The following is a 25,693-nucleotide window of genomic DNA, read 5'->3' as shown; positions in this document are numbered from 1 at the left end:
TACTGCCGCTGTTTCAGGTTCGACAGCATAGATAGAAAGACATAAATTTATTTAACAAGGTTATCAACGAGCACCAAAATATCGAGAACATGTTTATTTTCTTCACGAGTCATTGTACTGTATTTACAATATGTAAACAAGAACGACACAAACAAAAATTGGACATGCTCGTGTAATCATAACCAGCCAAAACATAGTTTCTATTCAAGTATACACATTTCAAACAGTCTGACCGGAATTAACTTTAACTTTGGAAATACAGTTTAACAGACTTCACCCAGTACTGACATTCATGAATATTTTAGGTCAAATAAAATTTCGACACATAAAAATGTGATTGCATCAAAACATACTATAAAACATAATAAATATTGTTTGTGTATCTTCTTACAAAAACTTTTTACATTTAAATGTTTTAGATCTTTTTCATAAATCACACCAGGGTTTTTTTAGACCTGTACATTGTGGAATGAAAAAAATACCACTGAAAAAAAGGAAATGAAAAATGAAAAAAAAAAAAAGTTACAAACCCCAGAAAACGGATGCAACCATGGTAATTGAGAATCAACTATTCATGGCTGTTTCGGCATCTCACGTGGTGTGACGATGAACGAAACAAAAACAAAAATACAGCCTTTAAGCATTTCCGAGCAGCAATGAACCGTGTTAGTGTAACAAAGATACTGCAGTTAGTTACCATCTTGTTTGGACAAGAAATTAAGTAGTAACATTTTGATAACAAAACCGCAGTATAGAAACATAGGTAATCACTTTTGTTTTGTTAGAACCAAATTATGTCACAATAATGACGAATCAGCAAGGACCTTGAAATTAGAATGGGAACCAAAACTATCACGGAGCAGACATTGAAGCGCCAAAGAGCAAGGTCCATAGCATAGCAAAGTCCGCAGCAGCCTTGAAATACATGCCACAATGTGGAGTGACAGTTATGTCACAGTAACACCAGCACTGTCCTTGTTCTTATCGATATATGTGGGAGAGCTGCTTTTGTCGGCTATGGATGATGATGAGGAGGGTACGGCTGTCCCTGATGGGGCAGTCAGAGTTTGTGTGGCCGGGGAATTGCTTGTGGATTTGCCCAAAGTGTCTGGGTTGGGCTCAACTTCTGGTTCTTGTTGTGAAGCTGAAGCTGGGAACACCAAGAAGGACATAGCAAATCAATACAATGATAAACACAATAAAAAAAATGTTTGGAGTTTTAAGCCAGCCAATAAATGATGACAAAAAACTTTATTTTGCTGATAATTAATCGCCTTAACTGGAAAGTTGGTTCGATGGACTTTTTACCTGACTGCGTGCAGGATTTCATGTGTTCCGGCCAGTGGGCTTGCTGGCAGGGGTAATCGCAGTAACTGGTGTTCCAACAACAATAGAAGATGGCCTCCTTTCTGCAGTTGGCGCACCACTGCTTTTTTTTCGTCTCATCCACAGCTTGCTGCTTTTCTAATTCCATCTGCTTTTTCACCTCCGCTATCAGCCTTTCTCTTTCCTGCTCCAGACTTTGCCTCATCTCCGCCATTGTTAGTTCTGTGGGATGGTTGTGTTGACAACAAAGAAATGTTTTCTACTCTCAGGAAACATCATCTTCATTTTTTCAGAACAGAAAACATTATTTTTGCTGTGGATTTCAGAAATGTCTGCATTTTTTCTAGCACATCACCATGCGATAAAATTTACAATTTTGATGTTTCATAAAAGAAATCCACGTGTTGCCAAACACAAACCTTAATTCTTAAATATATTACATATTTTTTTGTCATTATGAAAACCTGATGTGCTCGAGAAAAAAACACTAGCAGATTTGGAATCGGCACCCCAAAAATATCACCTACAAAAGTGTCTGTGATTACAAAAAAACCTGTAGAATTTTGTTGACTGCTGTTATCCGCCATATAAAACGTACCAAGATTGTGCTTCATCTCAGACAGCTCTTGTTGATGCAACCACTGAAGTTTCTCAATCTCTATCCTCAGCCGTCGAATCTGTGGAAGAACAAAAGTTAAAAGCAACTCTTGTAAGGTGACATCACTGGCCATCAAGGAAAACATTCACCTCTGCGATTGTATTTCCTGTAGTGCTTTTCGAAAGGTCGTTGTAGATTTCAGTCATCGTTCCTTTTATTGAGTCCATAATCTGCAAAGGTTTTGTCAGATCTTGTCAATGGTTTGAAAGAGTTTGAACAGTAAATAAATCTGAAATAACAGAATAATTAAGCCCTTTTAGCAATATTGAACTGCAAGTAGTCTGCGTTGAGGACTTACTTTGTTTGTGTATCTGGCTATGTCCGCAGCTACATCTGCAGAAGCAGTCGGGATTGGCAAGTCTCCCGACAAGTAAGAAGATGAGCCAGCACTCTGAGGAGAATCTTTTGATTGAACTAGATGGATTGAAGAGTAATAGAAAGATGTTAAATATGTTCACAAAAATATCCTATGAAGATCAATGTCCGTGCGTGTAGAAACACCTTTGGCTGCTTGTCTGGTCTGGTAGCGTGTACTCGAAGAATTCTGCTGAGACTGACTTTGGGTCTGCACCTGCCCTTGCGACTGTGCAGTCGACTGCTCTGCCTGTTGCTGCTTCTGGACGTGACTTTTCTGAGAGGAAGTCTGCACTTTGGTAGGATTCCAAACCACTGCTCGCTGCAAAAATGTGTCTTTGGGCAACAGGGGGCGCTGTTTCTTCACTGCTGGCGAGGTTGATGCAACAGAGGCAGAGGGAGTGCTGGAAGTGCTGCTGGTGGTTGAGGCAGCACTGGGCGGACCAGATGCGGAAGTGGGAATGGCGTTGAGAGTACCCGAGGAAGACTGCAAGCCATCTTTCGGGGTGGAAGCGGCTGGTGCAGTTGCTGTAGTGGAATTGGTTACTTTTCCTGGGAAACAGCAAATATTGGGACAGGATTCAAATGTGTTATTTTCCCTCAAAGTGCAATCATGGGGAATCATGTATAAAATGTTTTACCCTCCAATTTGACAGTATTGGCCTCTTTAGAGGTTTTGGTAGAAGAGCTACCCGCGTCTTTTCTTGACCTCTTCGAGTCACGGCCTCCGTGTTCATCTCCGAGGTCAATCACCAGCTCTCTTTCAGAATCAGAGTCTTGCTCTGCTGCTGATGTTGTTGCATTCGGTGTTCTGCTCTCTTCCGGGGCCTTTGGCTTGTCAGGGAGCGGCTGAGACTGGGTCATTCGGGGCTTTTCTTGAAGAGCCTCTTCTTGTCCGTTGCTGCCCTGTTTCTCTTTGAGCTGGGTTGCAGAGGTTGATTTTTCCACCATCCCTCCAACTGAGTCCTTATTCTCTGCTTCTGCGCTAGCTCGGGGCCGCTTTCGATCCGCTTTGCCCTTTTCATCCTGTACAGAGCTTTTTGGCTTGTGCTCCTCGTCGCTGGCATACTCGCTATCGCTGGAGTCAGATTTCTCAGAGTCGTCAGTGTCACTATGATCCACACCTTTATATACGTCTTCAGAAATTTCATCTATCCCTGCAGAAGAGGAACAAGTCAATTAAAAATTATATATTTAATTATATATTGAGTCTTGACTTAATACAACAAGACTTAATGAAACAATGAGGGATTCGGTAATTCGAATATTGACAGATAGTAGTGTTCTGTTCCCATGGTGACGACACAAACAACATTAACCTACCCAAACGCAATGAAGACTTTCTTTTATAGCTTCAATATTAAGGGTCTTAACGTGTTTTACTGGTCTGCTGGCATTTGAATAAACGGTTGCAAAGTTCATCATCAACAGCGGCTTTCCTTCCCCACCTTTACATTACAGTGAGGCAAAGCAAGCTTATTTGTAGAGCACAATTCATACAAAAGGCAGATCAAAGTGATTTCCATCTACATCAAATTAAACATACAGCCAGAGACCCTCTTCTCCTTATTACAACATCTAAATTAGCGTATTTGTGCAGAGATTGCCATAAGGTTATTCAATGCAGTTGCTTAAACAAACTGATCTAAAATGTGGACAATGCAAGTTATAATCACGCGTTTGCAATTACCAAGTTGGGCCTTGCAGCTTTCAATAGTCTTGTCGAGACTCCTGATGGGTCTCTTTGGCGTGGGGAGGGTGGCTGACCCCAATTGCTGCTGCTGCTGTTGCTGCTGCTGCACACTCTCGCTCAACTCTCTCAGATCCATCTCGGCTTTCACTCGATCTGAAAAGAAAATATGAAATTCTGTCATTCCATTGTGGACATTTGTAATTTTGTTTGTGTGAGATGCATTAGTGGTGCGTACCCAAGTTGAGATTGAGGATGCCACCCGTGGATGCTGGCCTCTCCTGCTTGGGCACCAAGCTAGGATTGAGTGGCTTTGGGCTGCCCGTCAAGCTACCTGCTGGACCAACCTTTCCCGAGACAGGCGATGCTGCATTCACGAGAAAACGTATCTTATCAATTTTACCTTTCTGTGTAAAGTGAGTGAGTGTAAAGCGAGAGGAGAAATTACCGGTACAGTCCATGGATTCCTCTCCGGTACTGTAGTGTAAAGCAGAATTTCTACTGGGCTTTTCTGTATCCTGCTCTCCGTCGGACCCCGTGTGAACCGAAGAGTTTGTACTCATCGGGGACCGAGGCATATCCGTCATGGAGACCCTCCGATTCATCCCACCGGTTGTGGAACTCTTACTAAGAACCATCTTTGGAGATGCGGTTAAATCAAAGTTAAAGCGCAGTTTATCGGGTTTCTCAGTTTTGACTGTACCGGCGCTGGGGTTCGAAGGATCCAGCAACATTTGGAGCTGGTTGTTGGGCGTGTAAGGAGTTCGAAATGGCGCGTAGTTAAAAACTCCAAATTTCTTACGAATGTTTTCTACATAAACTTCCATTTCTTGCATGGCACTGTTGAAAATGCTCTTTGTCTTCTTTACGGAGAAAGGGATCTCTTTGGACATTAGGTAGCAGTTGTTGATGGGCACCCAAGCTCTGAACAGAAAGGAAGGCAACATTCAGAAGGATGTAACTCAACACAACTTAACCATACTTTGCTGTCCCTTATTAAAATCCAGACGGGAGTGTTTTAGCTCACCTGTCATGTTGTCCAAAAAAACGTGCATCAACCTGCCCATCCTTTTCCCGAAGAGCTTTTGCTGGCCAGAAGGGAAAACCTTTGAGTTTAGCCCAGACCAATGTATGCGGCTGACTCTGTTGGTGTTGCAAAATAACGTTCAAAATCAAGATTAAACACACACATATTGTGAAATGATGCCAAAAACGTACACATGGCTCACAGAACCAGTTGTCCCTTTTTTGACAGGAAGACAGGTAGCACTCAGGGCATACTTCAATCTCATTCATCTTAACAGAAGAGCACAGAGAAAGAGAAACATTACATTCATTCATGACTTACAAATTATTCAAATTCAAATTGAGCATATTTACCTCGTGCTCACATATCTTGACAATGACTTTTGCTGTTGCTGTTAATTTATGATTGCCTGAAATAAATTGTCAAGTACAGTATGTGATTTTTTTTCCCATTCTCAGTCATTTGCAAACATTGTATGAACTGACTACTGGTCTACCTCCGTTATAAATGATGCAGTTATGTAAGATCCACTTCATATCAGCAAGAAAGGCTTCAGTGCAGCCATACATTTTCTTCTTGATATTCTAGTTTGAAACAAGGGTGGGGATGGGGGGAATGCTTCAATATTTTCCATGATCACGTCTTTTACATAATAAATAAATGCATACTACCTTCTCTAAAGTCGACAAGTCCATGGGGTGAAAAATGTACTCAGCATAGTCGGGATGCTGTTCCAAGGACACAGGTTTCTGAAAAGGCTCTGTCTGCTCGTTATGAACAAATGAGGGGGGAAATGGATTCGTCACAAAGAGTTTGGATATTATTTCAAGGTTATATTTCTTGCAGTTGCAATAACATTTCCACTGATGACTTACCCCAGGCTGCTTAATCTTTTGGAGTGCAAATTTGAGTAAGTAAGAGAGCTGGTCTATATTCAACATGGTCATCGCTTTGCTCTGGGTTTCAATGCATTCGGCAACTGTTATTTTCTGAAACAACAGGAAGCATTTTATGAAGGACAGATTAAGAAGCAAGGACTGGCCTGATTGAAAATCTATATGTTCCATTAACTACTTTTTGTTTGGCGTACAAAATGACAATAAGATGATCATTGAAATGCTGCTCTGTACATTTCCCAAAACGCAAAAGGCTTTGCTAGTTTAGGCGCAACACATAAGAGTGATTTACTGAATTTACTCTTCGACAACACAGCAGAGAGCCTGATCACCCATGACTTGCGCCAATTACATTTCTTATACTGGCTTACAATTAAAGATGCAACAATCCAATACTTATAGCAATATTAGCAAGTTTGTATTTATGACATAATTTTTTTTTTCTTATTTGCGTACACGTGTACATGCATACACACACATCTAGGCAATTAATCTAAATTTAATCGTGATCTCAACTTTAGCTTGTCATGACCATAAAAACACAATGTAGAAAATTATCATTGAGTTCCAAGAGTGGTATTCTTTCAAAGAACAAGTATTCAACACAAAAGCTGTAGTAAGACATACAGTCAAGTAACTCAAAGGAATACATAAAAACTTCTTAATCTGTGAAAAAACGAATAACAACTTCCCCTAAGAGGTCAAAGCACGCACAGCAGGAGCAGCGGGTGTTTTTTTTAAAAATTGTATTGTATTGCTATTATCTTAATACATCATTTACTTTGTTATTAATTTAACAAGTGGTTGTTCTCTCAAATTTAAAGTTGAGTTTCGGTATTTGAATAAAATACTAAGTTTAAACAAAACAAATCAATTAATGATTGTTTTTGTTAATTGGGATTTCAATCAATTTTTCCCATAATCGCACGTGCACGTATCCACTGCGATACCTCACACTCAGGACAGAACCAGTCGCCCTCAGGCTCAGCTGGTAGTTTGAGGCACTTGGCGTGGTACACCCTGGGGCAGAGCTCACAGCAGAGCACCTGGCCCTCGCGGTGGCACAGCCAGCAGTAGAAGTCATTCCTGCCGTCCTGCGGTACAACATCAACAGGGTCTGTGGTGAGTGCTGGCTGCTTCATATAGTAAAAGGGACCATGTCTTAGCTCTGACTGAAATGCAGGCAAGAGAAAAAAGGGGCAAGTTTCAAAAAACACGCAGGAACACAAAAAGGTGCAGTGCAACAAAAATAAGGCAACAATACAGCAGGGTAGGCCAAGTAAGCAATGGTAGAAAATAAACTCTCAAGTAGCTCATCTCAAATAGCTGATCATGTGACACATTCAACAATGGGTCAAAGACAACTGGTTTAACAAGTTTACGGATGAGCGGTGTCGAGACAAATGTTGATCGTTTTACATATCCTGACTTACTAAATCGACTAGATCCGGGCTAATACTGATTGTTTAGAAAGAATCCTGTTTTTATAACAAATTGACTTTCCAAAAATATTGTCATGTTAAATCTTAGCTCATACCAAGATCAAGCAGCCATAAAAAGTGATTGAACCAAAGTTGATGTCACATGTCAAAAACTCTTAAAAACCACCAGGTGCAAATTATATAAAGTATACTAGTATAAAGGTAGAAATGCACTTTGCATTGACCATGCATTTTTTATAAACACACAGCAGGTACAAACACATTGTGTCCAGGTCTAAGATGGCAACTTAAGTCACATTCAAACCTGCTTGGCTTAGTATCACATACTACATGATATGCTACATCTTTTACTTTGGTTGCAGAACCACTAAATAGCTTTTTAAAAACGTTTTGGCCAAACGCTGCTGCTATTCAGGGACACACGTGCAGTCTAACCTGAGAATTTCACCCCCAACACACCAGATTCTGAAAGACTGGGTCCCATTACCTGGTCTTTGCTAGAGTTCATAGCTCCAGGTTTCTTTTTTTTCTTGAGTGGACTGGAGGAGGTGTCAGTTGGAGAGTGGCCATTGGATGAGTGGGTGGGACTGGAGATCTTCCTCTTTTGTGGCACCAGGGAGCGTTCTGCTGACCCTGGTGGATCAGGGGCTACAAACAGAAGCAGAAACAGGTCAACATGCATGAGATGAAGGATTGGTAAACAATTGACTTCTTTGCAGCTTCCCAAAACACACAAAATGATAAAAACATTATAATTAGCGCATATGTGGATTTTGTGTAACAAAATTATTATCATCACAATGACAGCAGTAATACTATAGTATGGCAATTTCTCAGTGTGTTGCATTTCACACTGGAGTGTAAAAAAAAAATGCAATTCTATTTTTGAGTTGGGGCAAGTCTAGTTTACTATGTTTGTCAAATTTAGTAGATGCGCTATTATTTGCTGGGTCTTTCAGGTGACACAGTGTCTGTTTTATTCATAAATACTACAACTTCGGATAATCCCTCCAAATCCATCCATCCATCCATCCATTTTCTGAACCGCTTAGTCCCCACGGGAGTCGCGGGCGTGCTGGAGCCTATCCCAGCCGTCATCGGGCAGTAGGCGGGAGACACCCTGAATTGGTTGCCAGCCAATCGCAGGGCACACAGAGACAGACTCCCTCCAAATGATTGTAGAAAATAATAATAATGAATTGGATGAAATATAATAATCATGTTATTCATGCAAAAATACAAAAAGAAAGGCAAACAAAACAAAAATAGGCCCCGTATTTTCTTTTATTATTGTTGTCGACGTTAGTGTTTTGCTGTCTTTCACTGTGTTTTTATACATCTGCAGTGGTTTTAAGTGCTCAGTGAATATGACTACTCAAAATATGCATTTTCACAGACAATCAGATACAGGCACTACAGTAAATGGAAACTGAGCACTGAGACCTGTCACTTACCTTTAGACCGTGCCGTTGCCTCCATCCCTTCTACCACATCCGGCTCTGTCTTTATCTCTTCCTCAGCCAGACTAAGAAGAACCAAGCAAGTAAAGGCGGGGACAGAAAGAGAGTCAGTAAGGGTGTTCCAAAACCATGGTGGCATTAACAGTAAACAAGTGGAACGCCACCTCGGGAATCAGGTTCCCCAGAGGATCTGTCAACAGCTTTCGACTGTTATACTGTACATTCATTAATTACATTACAGAATTTCTGAGAGTGCATATGGTCCAAGTTCAAGTCCTTTTCCAGTCGTCGGTAACAAACCAGATGCAATTTGCTCGCCATGCGGAAAGAGAATGGCAACAGTCGCCATGGCAACCTTCCCGTCTATCCCGAAATATAAACATGGCTTTAACATGGCATTGCTCTGTGCCTCCTTCTCTCAGAAGACATTATGGTTCACAGCGTTCAGTGCAACTGATTTAAAATATATTTTTTGAAAACAACAGCTTCCTTACATTGGCCACGTTTTGTTGTAAGAAACAGCAAGGGGTCTGAAGATTTATGTGTGCCACAATTTATCATCAAACATGTTTAATAAAGGACACACACAGGCCACATTTGACAAACAGTACATTCACAAACTGACTTCCGAATTCCTTTTTTAAAATCTTATTACTTGAGATGAAAGGAACAGTTAAGAATGTGAAACCATTTGCTCCTCATCTGAAAGAATGAGAGGGCTTTGCAACATGATCTTTATTCATGACGCCACAGACAACACTCAACTAGCAGGTCACCTCCTTGACCAGTGAGACTGCTCTGTGCACTTGAATTTATCGGCTACAAACCAAACATCAAGCACAATCCCAAGATAAGATTTGTATTATTTCTATCTTGTTCCCTATTCCAACAGGCAATATCCGTCCAAAAAAGTAACAAAGACAGTTGACAAGCCAATATAGCAACCCACCATTGTCAAGACTGCACTTCCTACAAACATTCATCCGAGCAGAAATTTCTAAGTCGGCTTTTAAACTTTTCCAAAGAAACTTTCATTGTCTCTTATAGGTCAGCTGTGGGTTGAGCAGAGTTCCTTTAATACTGTGGCATATGGGGATCTGGTTTCATCCCGTCAACAGTCACACAGTCGCACATGCACACACCCTAACGCCTCCAGGGCCTTCCTCTTCCGGACTAAAAGAACAAACAAGGCCCACATGAAAATAAGATCAACGCTAGCAGTGTCCCCCTGCTACATGCACGGAAGAGAACATTTGCCTTTGCCTGGCGATTCAGAGCTGCTCAACAAAAGGCCCGTGACCCCTACACAGACAGACACGTGATCGCCGTGAAAAGACATTCCTGAAAGAACGAGGAATTTAGCATGTAAAAATGTGTAGTGATCCAAAGAGCATTCTCAGATCAGCAGCTATGATCCATCACATGCGCAGGTAAATAAATCCTCGGTTGATTCTGGCATAAATTCCACACAGACGCACGCTCCAAAACACATTGACAGGATTCCTCTATGCAAGTCGTACCTGACGGATAAAAAGGAAACCACCCTGACTCAGTGCCTTTATATTCCACTCCTGTGAGAGACGAGCAGGGTTCTCTCGTCACAGAAAATGGAGGCCACAGCTTGCTCCCCTCCCCCCTCTCCCCCATCCCCCACTCCTAGACTCAGATACTGGCACATCCATGCAGAAGGACCAGAAACCTCTGTGGAGATTGCAAAAAAAACACTGGTTAAAGTTAATTATGAAGATACAAGCTAAAAACATGGACAAAAGAAAATTGGCAAAATGCCTTTTAAGCAAATATTCCCCTATCTTTTTTTTCTCATTGCCTTTGAATACAGCAGTCTCTCAACTACTACTCAATATGAAGAAAAAAAACCTATTATAACATCACTATAAGTAGAACAAGCACATGATTGAAGTAGTAGCTTCTCAAAAGAGCTGATTATTCTGTTATAAAACAAATGGGAAGCAAATGGGATTTCTAACTTCAACATAAAAACATCCCAACCGCCCTGCCACACAAGCCCCATGGGAGATAATCAGGTCTACATTATGGAACCCTCCTGAAACAAATGTCACTTGCTTTGTCGAAACAGACAACGGAGAGATAAATCAAGCAAGATATGTAATGAACATATGCAAAAACTAAAGAATCCTTTTACAATGGAGACAATTGTAACTGTCTATTTTCCCGAATCAAAATACAAGTTCGTTAGCTTCGCAACGTCAAAACAAGACCTCATTAGCAAATAAGCTCAGAGTGGCTTGAATAAAAGAACAGAATTGACCTGGATTTTATATAAGGTTGAATCAAAGATGGCTGTGGAATTTTCCAGAAGGGCCTTCTCGCTGCTGCTCTCCCTCTGCTTGTCAATCTTTAACCTCTGCTGCATTTACAATTGGCTGGAGGGCCAACGGGGTGGAACATTATTGGTCGGCTGAGTTATGCCACACGGATCACAGTGTGCCGGCTCCCCTCTTCAAAAGCAATTTTTTTTTTTTTTTTGCTGCAATGCAGAGATTTTACCCCCCCCACACACACACACACACACACACACACAAGACAGTTCATTTCCCCTCATTGTACCTTGTCTTTCTTGATTATGATAGTGTAAGACAGAGAAGACTTTAAAAGGCCCTTTGGGAGACTATACGTAGATCAAATACAACCTCAGTGGCTTTGTGGAACAACTGGAAAATAAGATGCAAAAGGTTTGCTGCCAACATCATGACGTACAATTACTGTCAGTCGGTGCAACACTATGACAATGGCTGGTTTAAGGATTGTAATTATAAATAGGTGTTGGCATGACAAAGAAACATTCACTTTGTCGAGCTTATAAAACACAATGAATCCTCCATCTACATCTTACAGCCCAAGTCAAAAACAATACACCGTTGCTCTCTATTTAAAAATACAAAGTGACACCTTCTGGAATGCATCAATAATAATAAACTGATCTGTATTAAAGTGCAGGGGAAAAAAAACACTACATGTGGTACTGACCTTAATAACCCCCAGGGATTTGCCAGGAAATTAAACCTACATTCACAATAAAGATGTTTGTCTGGTCATCTGTGTGAGGAGTAAAACATGAGCCGAGAAAAAGAGCCCCGAGCACAAAATGGCCACTGTGAGAGGATAAGAGAGAGGAAGAAGCAGTTTCACAATAGTGCAGCGCAGAGTCGGTGTTGCCTTGGAATGTAAACTCGAGGCCTGTGCCTGTAAATCAAGGAAACCGCCATGTTTGTCTTATTTTTGAAGGAATAATCGAAAGAGAATACACCCCAGACTTCAAATATACTTTGTAGGGGATCATTTCACATAAATGGAAAGTAGAGCACTATCAAATGAGGTTTCCTTTCCATTTCATATGCCAACATATGTGGTGCAGCTTTAATACTTGCAAAAATTCAAAAGAATCATCCATGATGATCAACTTCTACTCCCCAGCGTATCTACTCCCTGGCCTGGCATGATGCAGAGGAAAACAACATTGAGCCTACAAAGGGTATATAACAACCCCACCCCGCCTATTGCTCCTCCAAAGCCCATCCCCCATTCTTTCTCTGCCAGGCTACAATACAAGGGAAGGCGATGTGGGTGCCATTTTCAAATCTAACCCAAAAAAAAGAACAAAAAAAAGAAAAAGGATTTGCAATGGTCCACTTTTCCTCCTGTATGGCAGCCTGCATGTTGGGGACACCCATGTGACCCTGAGACACAAGATAGAGAGCAAGGGTGAGAGTCATTACCCAACCCCCCACCCTCAGCCTCAACATAGTGAAGCAGAGGCCTGGCGAGGCCTCCAATCCACCCCAGCTCCTCCTCCTCCTCCCCCTGCACACTAAACTGATTTCAATGTGTGCACATTCGTCCTGAAACTAACAAGTCACCACAACAACGAGAAGGAAGCCATGCTGTAACGAGAGACTGGAGGTAGAATATAAAGACAGAGCTTACCTCTGTGGATGCATGGCTGCCTGACACACTGTTATGTCAACACTTAAAAAACATGGAGGACACTCTCAGCCCTCAGCCGGGGAAGGCTCCGCTCTTCAAGCAAGGCGATCAGGCCCCAGTGTTGTTAGCCCGATCCTGACTGGTTGCTCTCCGCGCAGGCAAGAAGATACGCAGCATGTGATTGGCCGAAATGTTTCCTGAGTAATTATCTTTGTTCAGAGCAGGCAGGGGCAGCACTGTGAGTGTCAGAAACAGAAAATGAAAAATAAGCAGACTAGTAGGCCTCAAAAAAACATTGTAATAGGACTAATATGAACATTTTGGACATACAAACCACAAGTAAGCTGTTTCCAACAGCAGGTCGTAGGAGAAGTTGCCTTTTGTTTTGCCTCTGCAGGAAGAAATAAGAGCACGTAGAGGTTGAAGCAAGGCACCAGCCGTGGCTACTCTGAACAAGCCTGATTTTTTTTTTTTTTTTATGGAGAGGGCCTTTGTTTAAACTCCTCCCTCCCTTCCGGCCATTTTCAGTGCGATGACAGGCTGGAGCTCTTCACCTATGACAAAAAAAATACAGTCAGAATAATACTGTTGTACAATGCACCAAAAATATGAACATAGTTGCATAGTTGTTGTTTTTTAACAAAGAGCACTAAGAGAATGATCGCGAGCTGCTTTTCACTGCGTCTCATTTATCTAATAAAATTGTCAGCTAATGACAAAATTAACAAACAATGGACTACCACCATTGGCAAGGGATAAGACTGCATATGATTGAGGCCCACTGAAATGCAAAAAGAGCTTTTTTTTCATACCCAAATATTTTTGAATAAACACTGATTCAAAATTCAATGTTTTCCATGAAATATGGAGGTAAAATAGGAGGAAACCCCAATTAGATTAAAAAAAAAAAAAAAAAAAAAAAATGACACAAATCCACGGGTGCCAAACTGCAAGTATGTGCACTTTTGTTTGGGGCTTAAGAAATTACTCATTAAAGCAAAACAATATTGTGTTCGTGTGTGTGTGTGTGTGTGTGTGTGTGTGTGTGTGTGTGTGTGTGTGTGTGTGTGTGTGTGTGTGTGTGTGTGTGTGTGTGTGTGTGTGTGTGTGTGTGTGTGTGTGTATAGATACTGGATAGGGGTGTGCAGCTGCTTAGTGCACTTTCTTTTTTTTCACCTCTGTTCCCCTCGGATGAATTGCACGTTTAAGATCTTGCAAAAAACAACAACAACTGCAACCTTTACTAAAAATAGTATGATTCTGAGACATCTACGAGTACTCTCTCTTGCAAACACCGGCCTTAGATATGAATAGGTAGAAATGGGACAATCATTCTGAGCTGCATGCCAAGGGCATTGCTAGATTAGTGTCCTGTCTGTTGACTGGGACTTAATGTGAAACTAACATTTATGTGGTCTTCTCAAATTAATATTTTCAGATGAATCCTTCCGTGTTTCTCATCCTCAAGTAGGCACTTGGAATTTAACCGATCATCACATTAGCATTCTCTCCTCAACCAGGGTGCATATTTATATCATAGCTCTTGAACCCACAGACTCAACTTCTTCCAGTTGTCACAACCGCCAACAACCCAAGCTGTGCAGGAAATTAAATATTATGGGGATTTATGAATATTTTAGAAAAGTAAACAAAATGTTCAAATAAACCAATCTGGGGAAACAAACCCCGTAGTAACAAAGGATTACTGCTACTTTAGCCTATATCTCACTGAGCAGAGAAGGTTAATGGCCTTAATGTTGATTTTTTTGTAAGTGTTAATTCAAGGTCACAGTCACAAAGACATTCGTTCGCAAGACATTCGCCAAAAATTTTAATAGACATTAACAGTTTTTGTTGCAAAGAAATTTGGAACAGGTTGTTATAAATTTGTGTTGTGGTCATTTTTCTGTCACTAAGTGGCATTTGCGTTTCAAGTTGGACATTAGTGATGCTAACAGATTTTTTTAAAATTTCAAAACAAGAGTAAATAAAGTATAACACTCATTCATTAATTCATTCATTCATTGCGAACTTGAGTTACAGTGACACCTTTGCAAAATAATGTATGCCCTTTTTGTTGATAACAATGTTAGGAAAAATGTTTGTTAGTAATGATCAGTGTGTTTATTTGCATAAAATTACCTTGCCACATATTTAAACTGCAAACAATAGAATACAAGTGATTTCAATAGATAAATACATGTCACAGAATTAAAAACTACAAGTAGCAGGCAATGTGAGCCACTATAGTGGAGCTAGAAACTACACATTTGCCATTAAGGGTTCGTTCACTTACACGAAACAATATCAAATGAATTATAAACGTTTTACGGTGAGCTAACGCAGAACACCGACCCCTAGCAACCAAACAAGGGAGACAATGTCAAGCGAATGTAACTCAATAGCTAATAACATGCTACAGCTTTAAAACATTTCAAATGCAAAATCAAGAATACGACACAACCATTTAAACTCACAAATAGTATGCATTGTCAGGGGGGGAAAAATGGTTACCTGAGTGCAGCCGCACGCCGCTCCATTGTTTACCTGATCTCGGGCATTCGATCGTATAGATTGGCTGATCGATAGGCTACTCTGCTTCTTACAATCACTTGATTCTGTTGACAAAACACAATGGAGGTACAGTATGAAGAACCAGGAAACTAGCAAAGATGGAAAATAAGCAATGAAAATAGCAACAGGTAACTCGTTTGGCTCGGGCTTTTTTGGTGGTGGTAGACATCAAGCTTTGATGAAGCCACAGCACCCCCTGCTGGTGGGAGAGACCACTTCCATAACACGCCTCGTGGCTCATTTTTTACTTTACGGATTGTTCATTATTTGTTTTTTATTGGAAAAACAGGACACTTTAAAATACCGAAGGACTCAGAAGATGACATTCAGTTTGATGGAGGGCGGGGTGTCAATTGACAAAAATACATTATACTTAATCTAGTATGTTCGACTCATTCGGCGATATTTAAGCCTGACATTTTCACATCAACACAAAAAAAATAATGAAATAAAATACAACAAAAAGTCAAACATGCTCATCCGAGATATTAATGTGTAAATGTGCCGCTTACGTCTGTTCCAAGCAACGCAGGTTGTTTGTAGTGGGTTCTCCTACGTCAATAACAGAGCGGTACATGATTGGGCTGTGAGAAAGTAAGGGACCCTCATCTGTCTTTACTTTTTCTTTTTTCTTTTTTTTTAAGGGTGTTGACTACGCTTTGATTCATGCTTGGTTCTCTGCGACGTTTCGGAACACATGAGCAGTAGTCCACTGCCTGTGCGGACTGCGGGGAAGAATTCGATCCTTAAGGGAGGAAGCAATCATCCATCGGCTGCGCAGCGCAGGCTAGCAGCGGTGCGAGTCGCAGCGGCATCCCGAAGCAGGAGGAGGCTGAGAGTCCCTTGCCTGTGAATCATGGGTTTCCGCAAGAAGAACAAGAGCCCACCTGTGCTCAGCCATGAGTTTGTGATTCAGAACCACGCTGACATGGTGTCGTGCCTGGCCATGATCATCCTGCTAGGCCTGATGTTTGAGGTACTGTACTGTGTGGATGCAAGCGTGTTTATTAGCCGCCTAGCTTCTGTGAGGTTCCGTTAGCTGGCATGACAGCACATGGATTCTGTGAGGGGCCTATATAGCGTGGAAGTGATATCAAGGTTTTGTTTTTTTTAAATACAATAAATGCATTAATACACACTGTATGGCATTTTGTTGGCAGTACAGTGAGTGGAATTTTACATACTACATTAAATTGTAGTACGGTGTTATAAACGTGAACACCTGCTGTTGAATCAGTAAATAGTTGAAAATGACAGGACAACGTAAAATAATGAATATAATGCAAAAATACAAATAAACAAGAGAATAAAACATACGAGGTTGCAAGTTGCATGTGCTCTTTTCTCATTACTTATGCAAGTTTACACATTTTTAACCATTAATTGAAACTATCAACTCTACCAAAATAGTCACCTTGTATTCATGCATTCAATGTTCGTTATCAGGGTCACGAAGGGTACATCCTGCCCTGGTCACCATACCACCTAACATGCATGGTTTTGGAATGTGGGAGGAGATAATAACCCTTTCCATTTATATAGCACTTTTCTATGTACTTAAAGTAAAAAATTAGAGAACCTGGAAGAAACACAAGCACAACCTGGTGTAGACACCACACTGGAAGGCCGTAGCCCGGATATGGAGCCACTACCTCTGAATTATGAAGCCGATGTGCTAACCCAAACTCAAGCCCCGGGGGCCAGATACGGCCCGCCACATCATTTTATGTGGCCCGCGAAGACAAATTGTGCATCAAATTCGTGTCATTACTAGAATTGCAAATTGTCTTCACTTTTAATGTTTTTTTTTTTTTTTATTTGACCAGTTTTTACTCGTCTGATTTGAAAACGAGTTATTTGTCAGTTTGTTTTGCAGCTTTTACTGTATGTAATATGAGGTGCTCATACATTTATTTGGGTTGACAGTCATAATGGCCCTCCGAAAGAAGCTATGACTACTATGCGGCCCGCGAAAAAAATGAGTTTGACACCCCTGTTCTAACCAATCCGCCACTGTGTTGCCATCCAAAATACCAAATAGTTAACTTAAAATAATACAATAACGTAAATGCGTAGACTGCCCATTTTTATTGAAACTTTTATGTGTGAGCCTTTGCAAATTGTCCAATTAATATTTCTAAAACATTTTGTCACATAAAACGAACTACCTCCAACAACGTAGGTAGTTCATGAAGATTTTTATTTACATTCCAGGTCACAGCAAAATTTTCCATCATGTTCATCACAGTCCAGTACAACGTCACACAAGTTCTTGGTGAGTAGAAGACTTGATGTCTGGTGATCATTTCCTCACAGACTTGAGGTTCAATTTGCTCATTTACTTTTGTTCATCTCTTTTTATTTTTTACCCCCCAGATGAAAAGAACGATCCAGTGAACCTTTACCATTATGGTCCCAAAGATGTGGCCACTGTGTTTTTCTACCTTCTAATTGTTGTCATCCTTCATGCCCTGATACAAGAGTATATTCTTGATGTGAGTATTCAAGCTATAATCAAATAGCAACACTGAGATTACATTTTTATTTAGACTTTTCCAATCTACAGAGATCCCAATAATGTTCACTGGGAGTGGAGTATGGACGTTTTCATCTGAATGGGGATTAATTAGACACACGCAGACTAACAGTATTGGCTTTAAAAAAAAAAAAAACGATACCAATTTCTAATGAGTAGAATCAGGTTTCTCTCAATTCACCTGCTTATGTCATGTGCCATTTTAATGTGTTCATCTTGTTTGGTTTCAGAAAATGAACAGAAGGTTACATCTATCAAAAACCAAACACAGCAAGTTCAATGAATCAGGGCAATTGGCAGCATTTTACCTGTTCTCCTTCATTTGGGGCTGCAGCATCTTGACAGCGGTAAAACACAACTCTCTTTATTTGGTTGCACGTCTATCTTACGGTAATATATATATATTTTTTTTCCATCTTCTGGTTTTGATAGGAGGACTTTGCAAAAAATCCCACTTTCCTATGGGAGGGTTACCCACACACTCACATGGTGTACGTACATATTTCCTTCCATGTTGTCATTAAAAAAATAAAGATATCGGAAATAGTTATCTGTACACAAATGGTTGGTACCCAGGTTTAACATTTACATATTTACACATTATCTCCTCTGCTCAGATTTCAGGTCAAGTTTTTCTACATTTGCCAAATTGCCTATTGGCTCCATGCACTTCCTGAGCTGTACTTTCAAAAAGTACGCAAGGTAAGGTTCATTTGTAAGAAGTTTGTATGTTTGCATTTTGCGGTCCATATGTTTGAGTTGGGATTGGAAAATTTAAGGAAGGTTTGAGTTAGGATTGCACTCTAGCGACTGTGACGGATGAAGTTGAATTTATATGTATTAAAATATATATAAAATTCCCAGTGCATGTTTTGGGAGTGTGTGAGGAAAATTGAGTCTTACAAGAGAACCAAGACAAGCATAGAAAGAACATGCAAACTTCAACCTGAAAGTACCAAACCGATTAATATTTTCTTTAAAACTAACCCTAGCAAGTATGTCACTGACCTTTGTTGAATGGTTTTCTGTCTCCAGGAGGACATCCCCCGCCAACTCTATTACATTTGCCTTTATGTTGTTCACATCACTGGTGCCTACATCTTAAAGTAAGTAGAGTTTTTGGTTATATGTTACATTATCAATGATGTGATTTTAATTGGCTAAACCGACACACCAAATCTCAGGGATGAGTAGAAGATCCATGGCCTTAACCTAAAAGCTGTGAGCTATGGTCTGTCAAATTTCTCATCTGAGGCCCTGTTATTTTTAGGTCAAACACCTTCCAATAATTCACGATTTTATGAAGTTTATGAGACCGATAATTAACCCACTTGTAGATGGAAGCGGTAATCAGTGCAAGTTTCTCTGTCCTATGCTTGCTCTCATTTGTTCAGCCTTCACCGACTCGGTGTTGTGTTGCTGGTCCCTCACTACTTGGTGGAGCTCCTGTTCCACGCCTCACGTCTCTTCTACTTCAGTGATGAGAACAAGCAGAAGGGGTATCATTCATACATCTCATAAGTTTGCCTTAAGGTGGCGGCATACTCTCCTGTGACCTCAACGACGTTGTATAATGTCATGCCATTTTGTTTTTCTTGTCTGGTTACAGTTTCACTCTGTGGGCTTTGCTATTTGTCATCGCACGCCTCCTCACTCTCACTCTGTCAGTCCTGACATTTGGCTTTGGGTTGCCCCGGACAGAAAACCAAGGCTTTTCCCTTGCGGAAGGCAACTTTAATGTGCTCACCATAAGGCAAGTGTGACTGCCATGACTGTGTTTGTTCGTCTGACGTATCTGGACATGTTGTTTTGTGCATTTACAACAGTACAGCACTGTGGAAAGATGGAATACAATATAATACAATAGCATTTTGCAGTGTGTTTTTTCTTGAAAGCAGAGTAGATGGAGCTTGAACGGTGTTTAAAGAAGTGATTAATTAAAAATCAATTGCAAACAATTGTCAGAATTCTCAATTATTATTTTTGAACTAATTTACTGCTATGGCCACCATCCCTAGTCAACATGGAGTGGAATAGCATGACAATGTCTTTACAGTTATCAAACCATGTCTTTTGTTAACTGTTTTTGTCAGTTAATATACAAAAATACAAATACTTGTACACACATATTTTGTTGTAAGTTCAATTGTGTGTGTTGTGTGCATTTAGGATGGCATGTTTGGCAGCCATCTGCCTGACTCAAGCTTGGATGATGTGGAAGTTCATCAATTTCCAGTTGAAGAAATGGAGGGAACACAGCCAGAACCAAGCATCGAAGAAGAAGACAGCCAGCCCAAAGAGCAAACCTCACAAAAGGGAGCTCACGAGGGGTGAGGTTTTTTTCCAATATAAATGTCACAAGTCAGTTTACTTTAGGTTTTTAATTATTTGAACAGCCTCTTATTAATTATGTTCGACTCCCATCACTAAAATATATACAGAGAGCTCAAGGTGGACTTACGTTACAATAGAAAGACTGCACCTAAGTTTATTAGTGGTATCGGTCAAATATTTTCTCTATTGTAATATAGAAAACATTGCTCTAAAACTTGATGGTTTTGTTCCCTTATTTCATTGGCAGGAGCTGCCAATGGAATCGTGAAGCCTGATGATAAAGCCTCACCTCGGGCGAGAAGAGTTAAAAACTCATAAAGATGGCGCGATTGACAAACAGCTGGAACGGTGACATACTGTATGTTCTATACACCACTTAGCAATGTGTCTAGTGCTATCTAAACTACATCACACTAAGAAACCTCACATAACCGTAAACTCTTTGGTATTAAGTTAACTGTAACTATAAAAGTTAACTCACTGCGAGTTATTAACTTTGTTCTCTGCTCGTTAGAGGTTGGCGGTACTCGGGTTTGATGCGTTAAATTGAAAAATCTTAATCTTAAATCTATGCTATGACAGAATGAGTCCATGTGTTATTTTCTTGACAATGAAACTTAATGTGAAGTGTTAATTTACACATGAACTTAACAGGGTTGTTTGTTTGTTTGTTTGTTTGTTTGTTTGTTTGTTTGTTTGTTTGTTTGTTTGTTTGTTTGTTTGTTTTCATTTTGGGCCTTAATTACGTCAACTGGCTACTGGGTCATGTCTCAAAAGCCTTTCTTGCACAGGACTAGAAATGATGGTTTTGTCAGAAAAATAAACATATAATAGTGGTGTTGTTTAGGTAGCCTACTGTGTCAAAATTGTGACCTAATTATCATTTATTGCTATTATGGATGATCAGTGCCTTTGAAATCCAACATTGGATTGAGGCACTTTTTTCTTGTTTTATTTATAAACTCCAAACCCAATGAAGTTGGAACATGTAAAATGTAAATAATTACAATTATTTGTCAATCTTTTCTAACTTACAGTACTCTTAAATTGAATACATTGCAAAAACAAAATATTTAATGTTCAAACTGCTAAACATTATTATTATCCACATACATACAGTATACATTATTATAATTATTAATCCACTTTGTGGACAACTGCATGAGCAAATAGTCCAACAAATCAACTAATATACTTTCCATAACATCAGCAAACTATTCAGACTTTTACTTTTACATGACATACCAACTTCATTGGAATTGCGGTTTATTCCTCACTAGCCTGGTTCTCAACTTCTCCTTGCTTTCAGGGGGCCCGTCCACATCTGGAAGTTATACTGAGGCTTCACTGTATGCATACAGTTAAATCAACTAAATAACTATCAGCATGAGTCGACATTTGAGCAAGAAATTAGTGTATTTCGACGTCAATGCATGGTGGTTTGAACCTACTATGGCAAACTCCTACCTGTGTTGTTTTCTCGCTCGCTCTCTCTCCCTCCCCTTCTCCCTCTCTATCTCTCACACACAGAGAAGCATTCAGTGGCCTTTGTACAACTGCTGCAAGAGGGTTTTTTATTTTATCATAGACTATTGATGGTTATAACCAGTGGTACATAGCAAATGTGCTCAGTTAACCTAAACAATACAATCCTTCAAGTGTCCTTATATCATGTCAGTGTGTCGTATCACTTGTTCTGCTTGTGTTTGCCTTCTCATTTTTTTTCATTTCACATATTCAAGGGAATCAAGGCATTAACTGTTCCCCCCCGCATAAGAAAAGAGAAGTCTGTCAGTGTGTGTTCTAAGTTAACTTTTAACTAAGTATTAAGTTAACTTGGCCTGAATTTTGATGATGACAAATGTGCTTGTCTGTTAGTTGTGTGTTGAAGAAAAAAAAAAAAAAATGACAGCCTGCGTGCAGCGCATGAATTGTAAGGATCTGTTAATTGAATTCTACTTCCTCTGATCCCCGGCTAACTGTAAAACATGCCCGTGACACATTTCTGTGTGTAACGGGCAAAAGTTGCAAAATTTCCAGTTGCTAAATGTTTGTTTGCACAGACCTCAGCGACCTTCCCTTTTGAGTGCCTGTGGTTGTGTTTCAGTGGCTTCACTGGGAGTCACACAAATGGTCCTGTTGGACATTATTGGACCACTTGCCGTGCGAAGAGAAGGCATTCCAAATTTATATGTAGTCTCAGTGTCGAAACAAAACAGGCAAGAAGTGAAAATGCCAATCCCGTTTGCTCCTTTTGTTCAATTTATTGGGAATTGGGCAGCAAGGGTTAGTTTGAGCATGTCTCACAATGAAAGGAGGAGCAGAGGACTGTTGAAAATATAAAACGAACCCTACACTGTAATAACTAGTAAGTGTCAGATTTTAAAGCTATTTTTATATTGAGAGCATCTCTTAGACTCTATTGTTATTCTAAACAGTGTGAATATGTTTTGCATTCAAATTGTTTTATCCAGGAATGAAGCTTGCTGTGGTTGTATACTATATTGTTTTGTGGGTGTATATTTCATTTAAAGACCTTATTTGATTAGAATTTTGACCCAATTCAGCAACTATAATGGAATAAATTACATAACCAAACATTTATAGAAGAATTGGACAAAGTTTGGTGCTCAAGGGCTACGTTGGATTTTTAAATGAGACATATAGGCCAGGTCATTGGTGAAGCAAAACTGATTACATTTTATTTTCAATTGTTATTTAAAATTTATCAAATGGTTTGCTTAATGTCATTTTTTGTCTTCTGTGTTAGGTAATTTAATCATAATTGATCAAACAATATCTGGTCAACAGTAAAAAAAAAAAATTCAGACCTGGCCCATTTGAAATCACAGTTAAAAAAAAAATCATCTGGAAGCATTTACTTGCTTCGCTTATTAAAAAAATGTTGACCCGTCTAATTGCATAAAATAAATTAATTAGTAAAAGACTACAAAATAAATGCTTGAAAATAAACATGTTCATTTCCAGGCTTCTGAAAAAAGAAAATTATTAGTTAACAATTCAATAAATATTCAAATTAATGCAACATAAATATCAGAATTGTTAATAATGTAAGTGCTTGGTGGGCCAAATTAGAGAGCAAAGCAAGCCGTATGTGGCCCACAGGCCATAATTTGAGAACCTCCGTTATGCAGTCTTCAATTTGGTTTTGCATTCTGAACTCCACTGCAGCCCGTACAAGAATATGTGCAATATAATTGCTCCAAATATTTTTTTTGCATTGAAAAATACACATAATACACACAGTTGTCAGATTCATAAATTCGAGATTCTTAAAAAAAACACACCGATCTGTCATTTTTGTGTTAATGGCAGCAGACAGTCGCAAATGCCTTTGCTTCCAAAAAGACAAGTTTTTACATTATTTCATTCCTGTATGGATATATTTTATGTTGTTGCCTGTTCTGCAATGATTATGCATTTTCTTTTTTGAATACTATGTTGTCTCTGAAATGGCCTGTTGGTATATATAAATATGGTATATATTTATGCAAATTCTTGTGTTCTCATCACCTTTTTGTCACCTTTTTAAATTTTGTGCTTACATAAAGATTTGTGTACCTTACACGGTGAACTATTTACAACATTGCAACTTTTGCATCATGGGTGAATTTATCAAATAGTTGCACCAAAGGTGTAGCGGCATATCCCCAAAAAAATGGCCAACAATTCACAGAGAGATGGCGAAAAGTGCGTGTACATGAGAATATACCATCCACAATCAGGGTCTTTTAAATGCACACCTCTGAAGAAATGTGCTCAACACAATCACAATCAAAGCAACATTTTGTCGGGCTTAATTTACTGGATGTTAACAGGAAAGTTTTAGGTATACAACATTTTGGTCATGACCACCATGTAGCCTCGCCCCTGCATAGGTCTCTTTTAAAAAACAAAGGCAGAAGCACCTTTTTTGAGTTCATATTCGATCTTATTCTATCTGTGAAGTTATTTATTTTTTAGTGAGGATAAGAAGTGTACAGTGGTCAGATGGATTTATTGGTTTAATCCTTCTTCTTGGCACCAGAGGGCATTGCTGAGCTTTATTTGCCCGGTGGACACAAGCCGTCAGCAGGGACATCACTGCATACAAAGCTGCATTAATAAATCATTTGCCGGAGTGAGAAAGAATGAAACATTGTCTTCTCAAGCAGGCTAGCTTGATTCCATTGATTTAATCCTCAACTGTCAATCAAGTAAATCAGATGACATTTAGCATCATAAATCTAGATCTGGGTGTGTTTTCCACGTTGGCCTTGTGTCCACACCGACCTTGTTTAACTTGTGACACAAAAATGACGCGTGTATTCATCGATTGTAATGAATAAAATTTTCTCAGAAAAAAAACACACACACCTGCATTTCAGCACTCACACGTTTTGCTGCTCCAGAGTAATGGCTTTTCTCGGGCCGTGCAGACAGCGTGATGGATCAGTAAGAGGCAGGGTGAAAGGCTCCAGCTCTGCAGGGTCACCACAAGGACGGGAGTTCACACACACATTCTCCATCAAACACACACAAACTCATCAACAGCCCAAACATACATGATCTGGAGTGTGCTTGAGAGGCAAAGTGTCCAGGATAAAAGTGGGGACAGCATACTCTCCCTATTAATTCCGCCCCTACAACCAACGAGGATAAATCTTTCTGTGAATTGTCAGTATTATGTGTAATTTCCATATAAATTAACTTCATTAAAAGTGGAGTACTTTCTTATTTAACAAAGCTCATTTTAAATTCTGTATTTAATAGGACATGTAATCCCAGACTTGCAGACAAATAGCTACCAATTAGTTGGGATGGATTGTGTGTGTGCGTGTGTGTGTGTGTGTGTGTCTGTGCGTGCGTGCGTATGTGTGTGTGTTAGTGTGTGTGTGTGTGTGTGTATAATCTCTTGTAAGAGATTGTAGTCCTCCAGCATTGTTTTCATTGATTGTCTCAGATGAGCAAATTGGGCAGCAGCTGCTCTCCGAGACAGTTTTTTTTTTTTTTTTTTTTGCAGTACACGGGGAAGCACAGAGGGGATCTGACCTAAGATGTTCCTGACCTCGCGGCTATTTATGGGCCAGCAGACCAAGGGGGAGTGTTTGAGGTGGCCAGTAGAGCAGGTGTACAACGATGAAGGACAGACAGTAGAGAAGGGGTGGAAACATCTGGAGGCGTTTGAAATCTGGGAATAGAAGGGAGACGGGAGTTAGGAAGACATGCTCAATGAAGCGAAGGGAGGAAAAACAGGGAAAAAAAGCAGAGCAGACTGATCTGGTTATGTTTAGAATTGACAGAAATAAAAGCAAGAGAAGTACGTAATTACTAATCACTGTTTGTCCAAATAGGCAGATGTAATTAAAAGAGGTTGAAGAGAGAATTCTAAATGTTAATGTGTTTGTATGCGTCTGTGGGTGGTTGCAA

The 25,693-nt window shown here is 39.8% G+C and overlaps 2 protein-coding genes across 13 annotated transcripts; one reads left to right on the top strand and one right to left on the bottom strand.

The window, feature by feature from the left end:
• Window positions 1-79: 79 nt before the first annotated feature.
• Window positions 80-15,481, bottom strand: LOC125989103 (MYND-type zinc finger-containing chromatin reader ZMYND8). Of its 10 annotated transcripts, none has more exons than XM_049755118.1 (22): window positions 15,334-15,481; window positions 13,150-13,373; window positions 12,820-13,055; window positions 11,863-12,572; window positions 8,848-8,918; window positions 7,881-8,041; window positions 6,902-7,123; window positions 5,727-6,044; window positions 5,552-5,639; window positions 5,409-5,464; window positions 5,247-5,324; window positions 5,056-5,171; window positions 4,477-4,952; window positions 4,267-4,395; window positions 4,029-4,184; window positions 2,980-3,495; window positions 2,486-2,890; window positions 2,283-2,398; window positions 2,074-2,154; window positions 1,925-2,003; window positions 1,309-1,548; window positions 80-1,150 (listed from the first exon to the last, which is right to left on the bottom strand). In XM_049755118.1, the coding sequence occupies exons 5-22, from the start codon at window positions 8,870-8,872 to the stop codon at window positions 948-950; spliced, it is 3,465 nt and encodes a 1,154-aa protein (XP_049611075.1). In that variant the 5' UTR covers window positions 8,873-8,918; window positions 11,863-12,572; window positions 12,820-13,055; window positions 13,150-13,373; window positions 15,334-15,481; the 3' UTR covers window positions 80-947. The 10 variants fall into 10 exon arrangements, with proteins under 10 accessions (XP_049611075.1, XP_049611078.1, XP_049611079.1 ...); XM_049755121.1 differs by lacking the exon at window positions 11,863-12,572 and having other exon boundaries at window positions 5,727-5,819; window positions 5,931-6,044; XM_049755122.1 differs by lacking the exon at window positions 11,863-12,572 and having other exon boundaries at window positions 5,727-5,819; window positions 5,931-6,044; window positions 6,902-7,045.
• zgc:113278 (Translocating chain-associated membrane protein 1-like 1-like) lies at window positions 15,396-23,849 on the top strand. 3 transcript variants are annotated; one of them, XM_049755125.1, is made up of 12 exons: window positions 15,396-15,521; window positions 16,038-16,369; window positions 17,608-17,668; window positions 17,770-17,888; window positions 18,160-18,276; window positions 18,362-18,420; window positions 18,547-18,631; window positions 18,965-19,035; window positions 19,324-19,428; window positions 19,539-19,682; window positions 20,099-20,259; window positions 20,511-20,823. In XM_049755125.1, the coding sequence occupies exons 2-12, from the start codon at window positions 16,250-16,252 to the stop codon at window positions 20,579-20,581; spliced, it is 1,113 nt and encodes a 370-aa protein (XP_049611082.1). In that variant the 5' UTR covers window positions 15,396-15,521; window positions 16,038-16,249; the 3' UTR covers window positions 20,582-20,823. The 3 variants fall into 3 exon arrangements, with proteins under 3 accessions (XP_049611082.1, XP_049611081.1, XP_049611083.1); XM_049755124.2 differs by lacking the exon at window positions 15,396-15,521 and adding an exon at window positions 21,573-23,849 and having other exon boundaries at window positions 15,943-16,369; window positions 20,511-20,621; XM_049755126.2 differs by lacking the exon at window positions 15,396-15,521 and adding an exon at window positions 21,041-21,113 and having other exon boundaries at window positions 15,943-16,369; window positions 20,511-20,621.
• Window positions 23,850-25,693: the final 1,844 nt, after the last annotated feature.

Source organism: Syngnathus scovelli, chromosome 2 (assembly GCF_024217435.2).
Source record: "Syngnathus scovelli strain Florida chromosome 2, RoL_Ssco_1.2, whole genome shotgun sequence".
Taxonomy (NCBI): domain Eukaryota; kingdom Metazoa; phylum Chordata; class Actinopteri; order Syngnathiformes; family Syngnathidae; genus Syngnathus; species Syngnathus scovelli.
The sequence above is the reverse complement of the archived record's forward strand: the minus strand, read 5'-3'. Positions and strand labels throughout refer to the sequence as shown.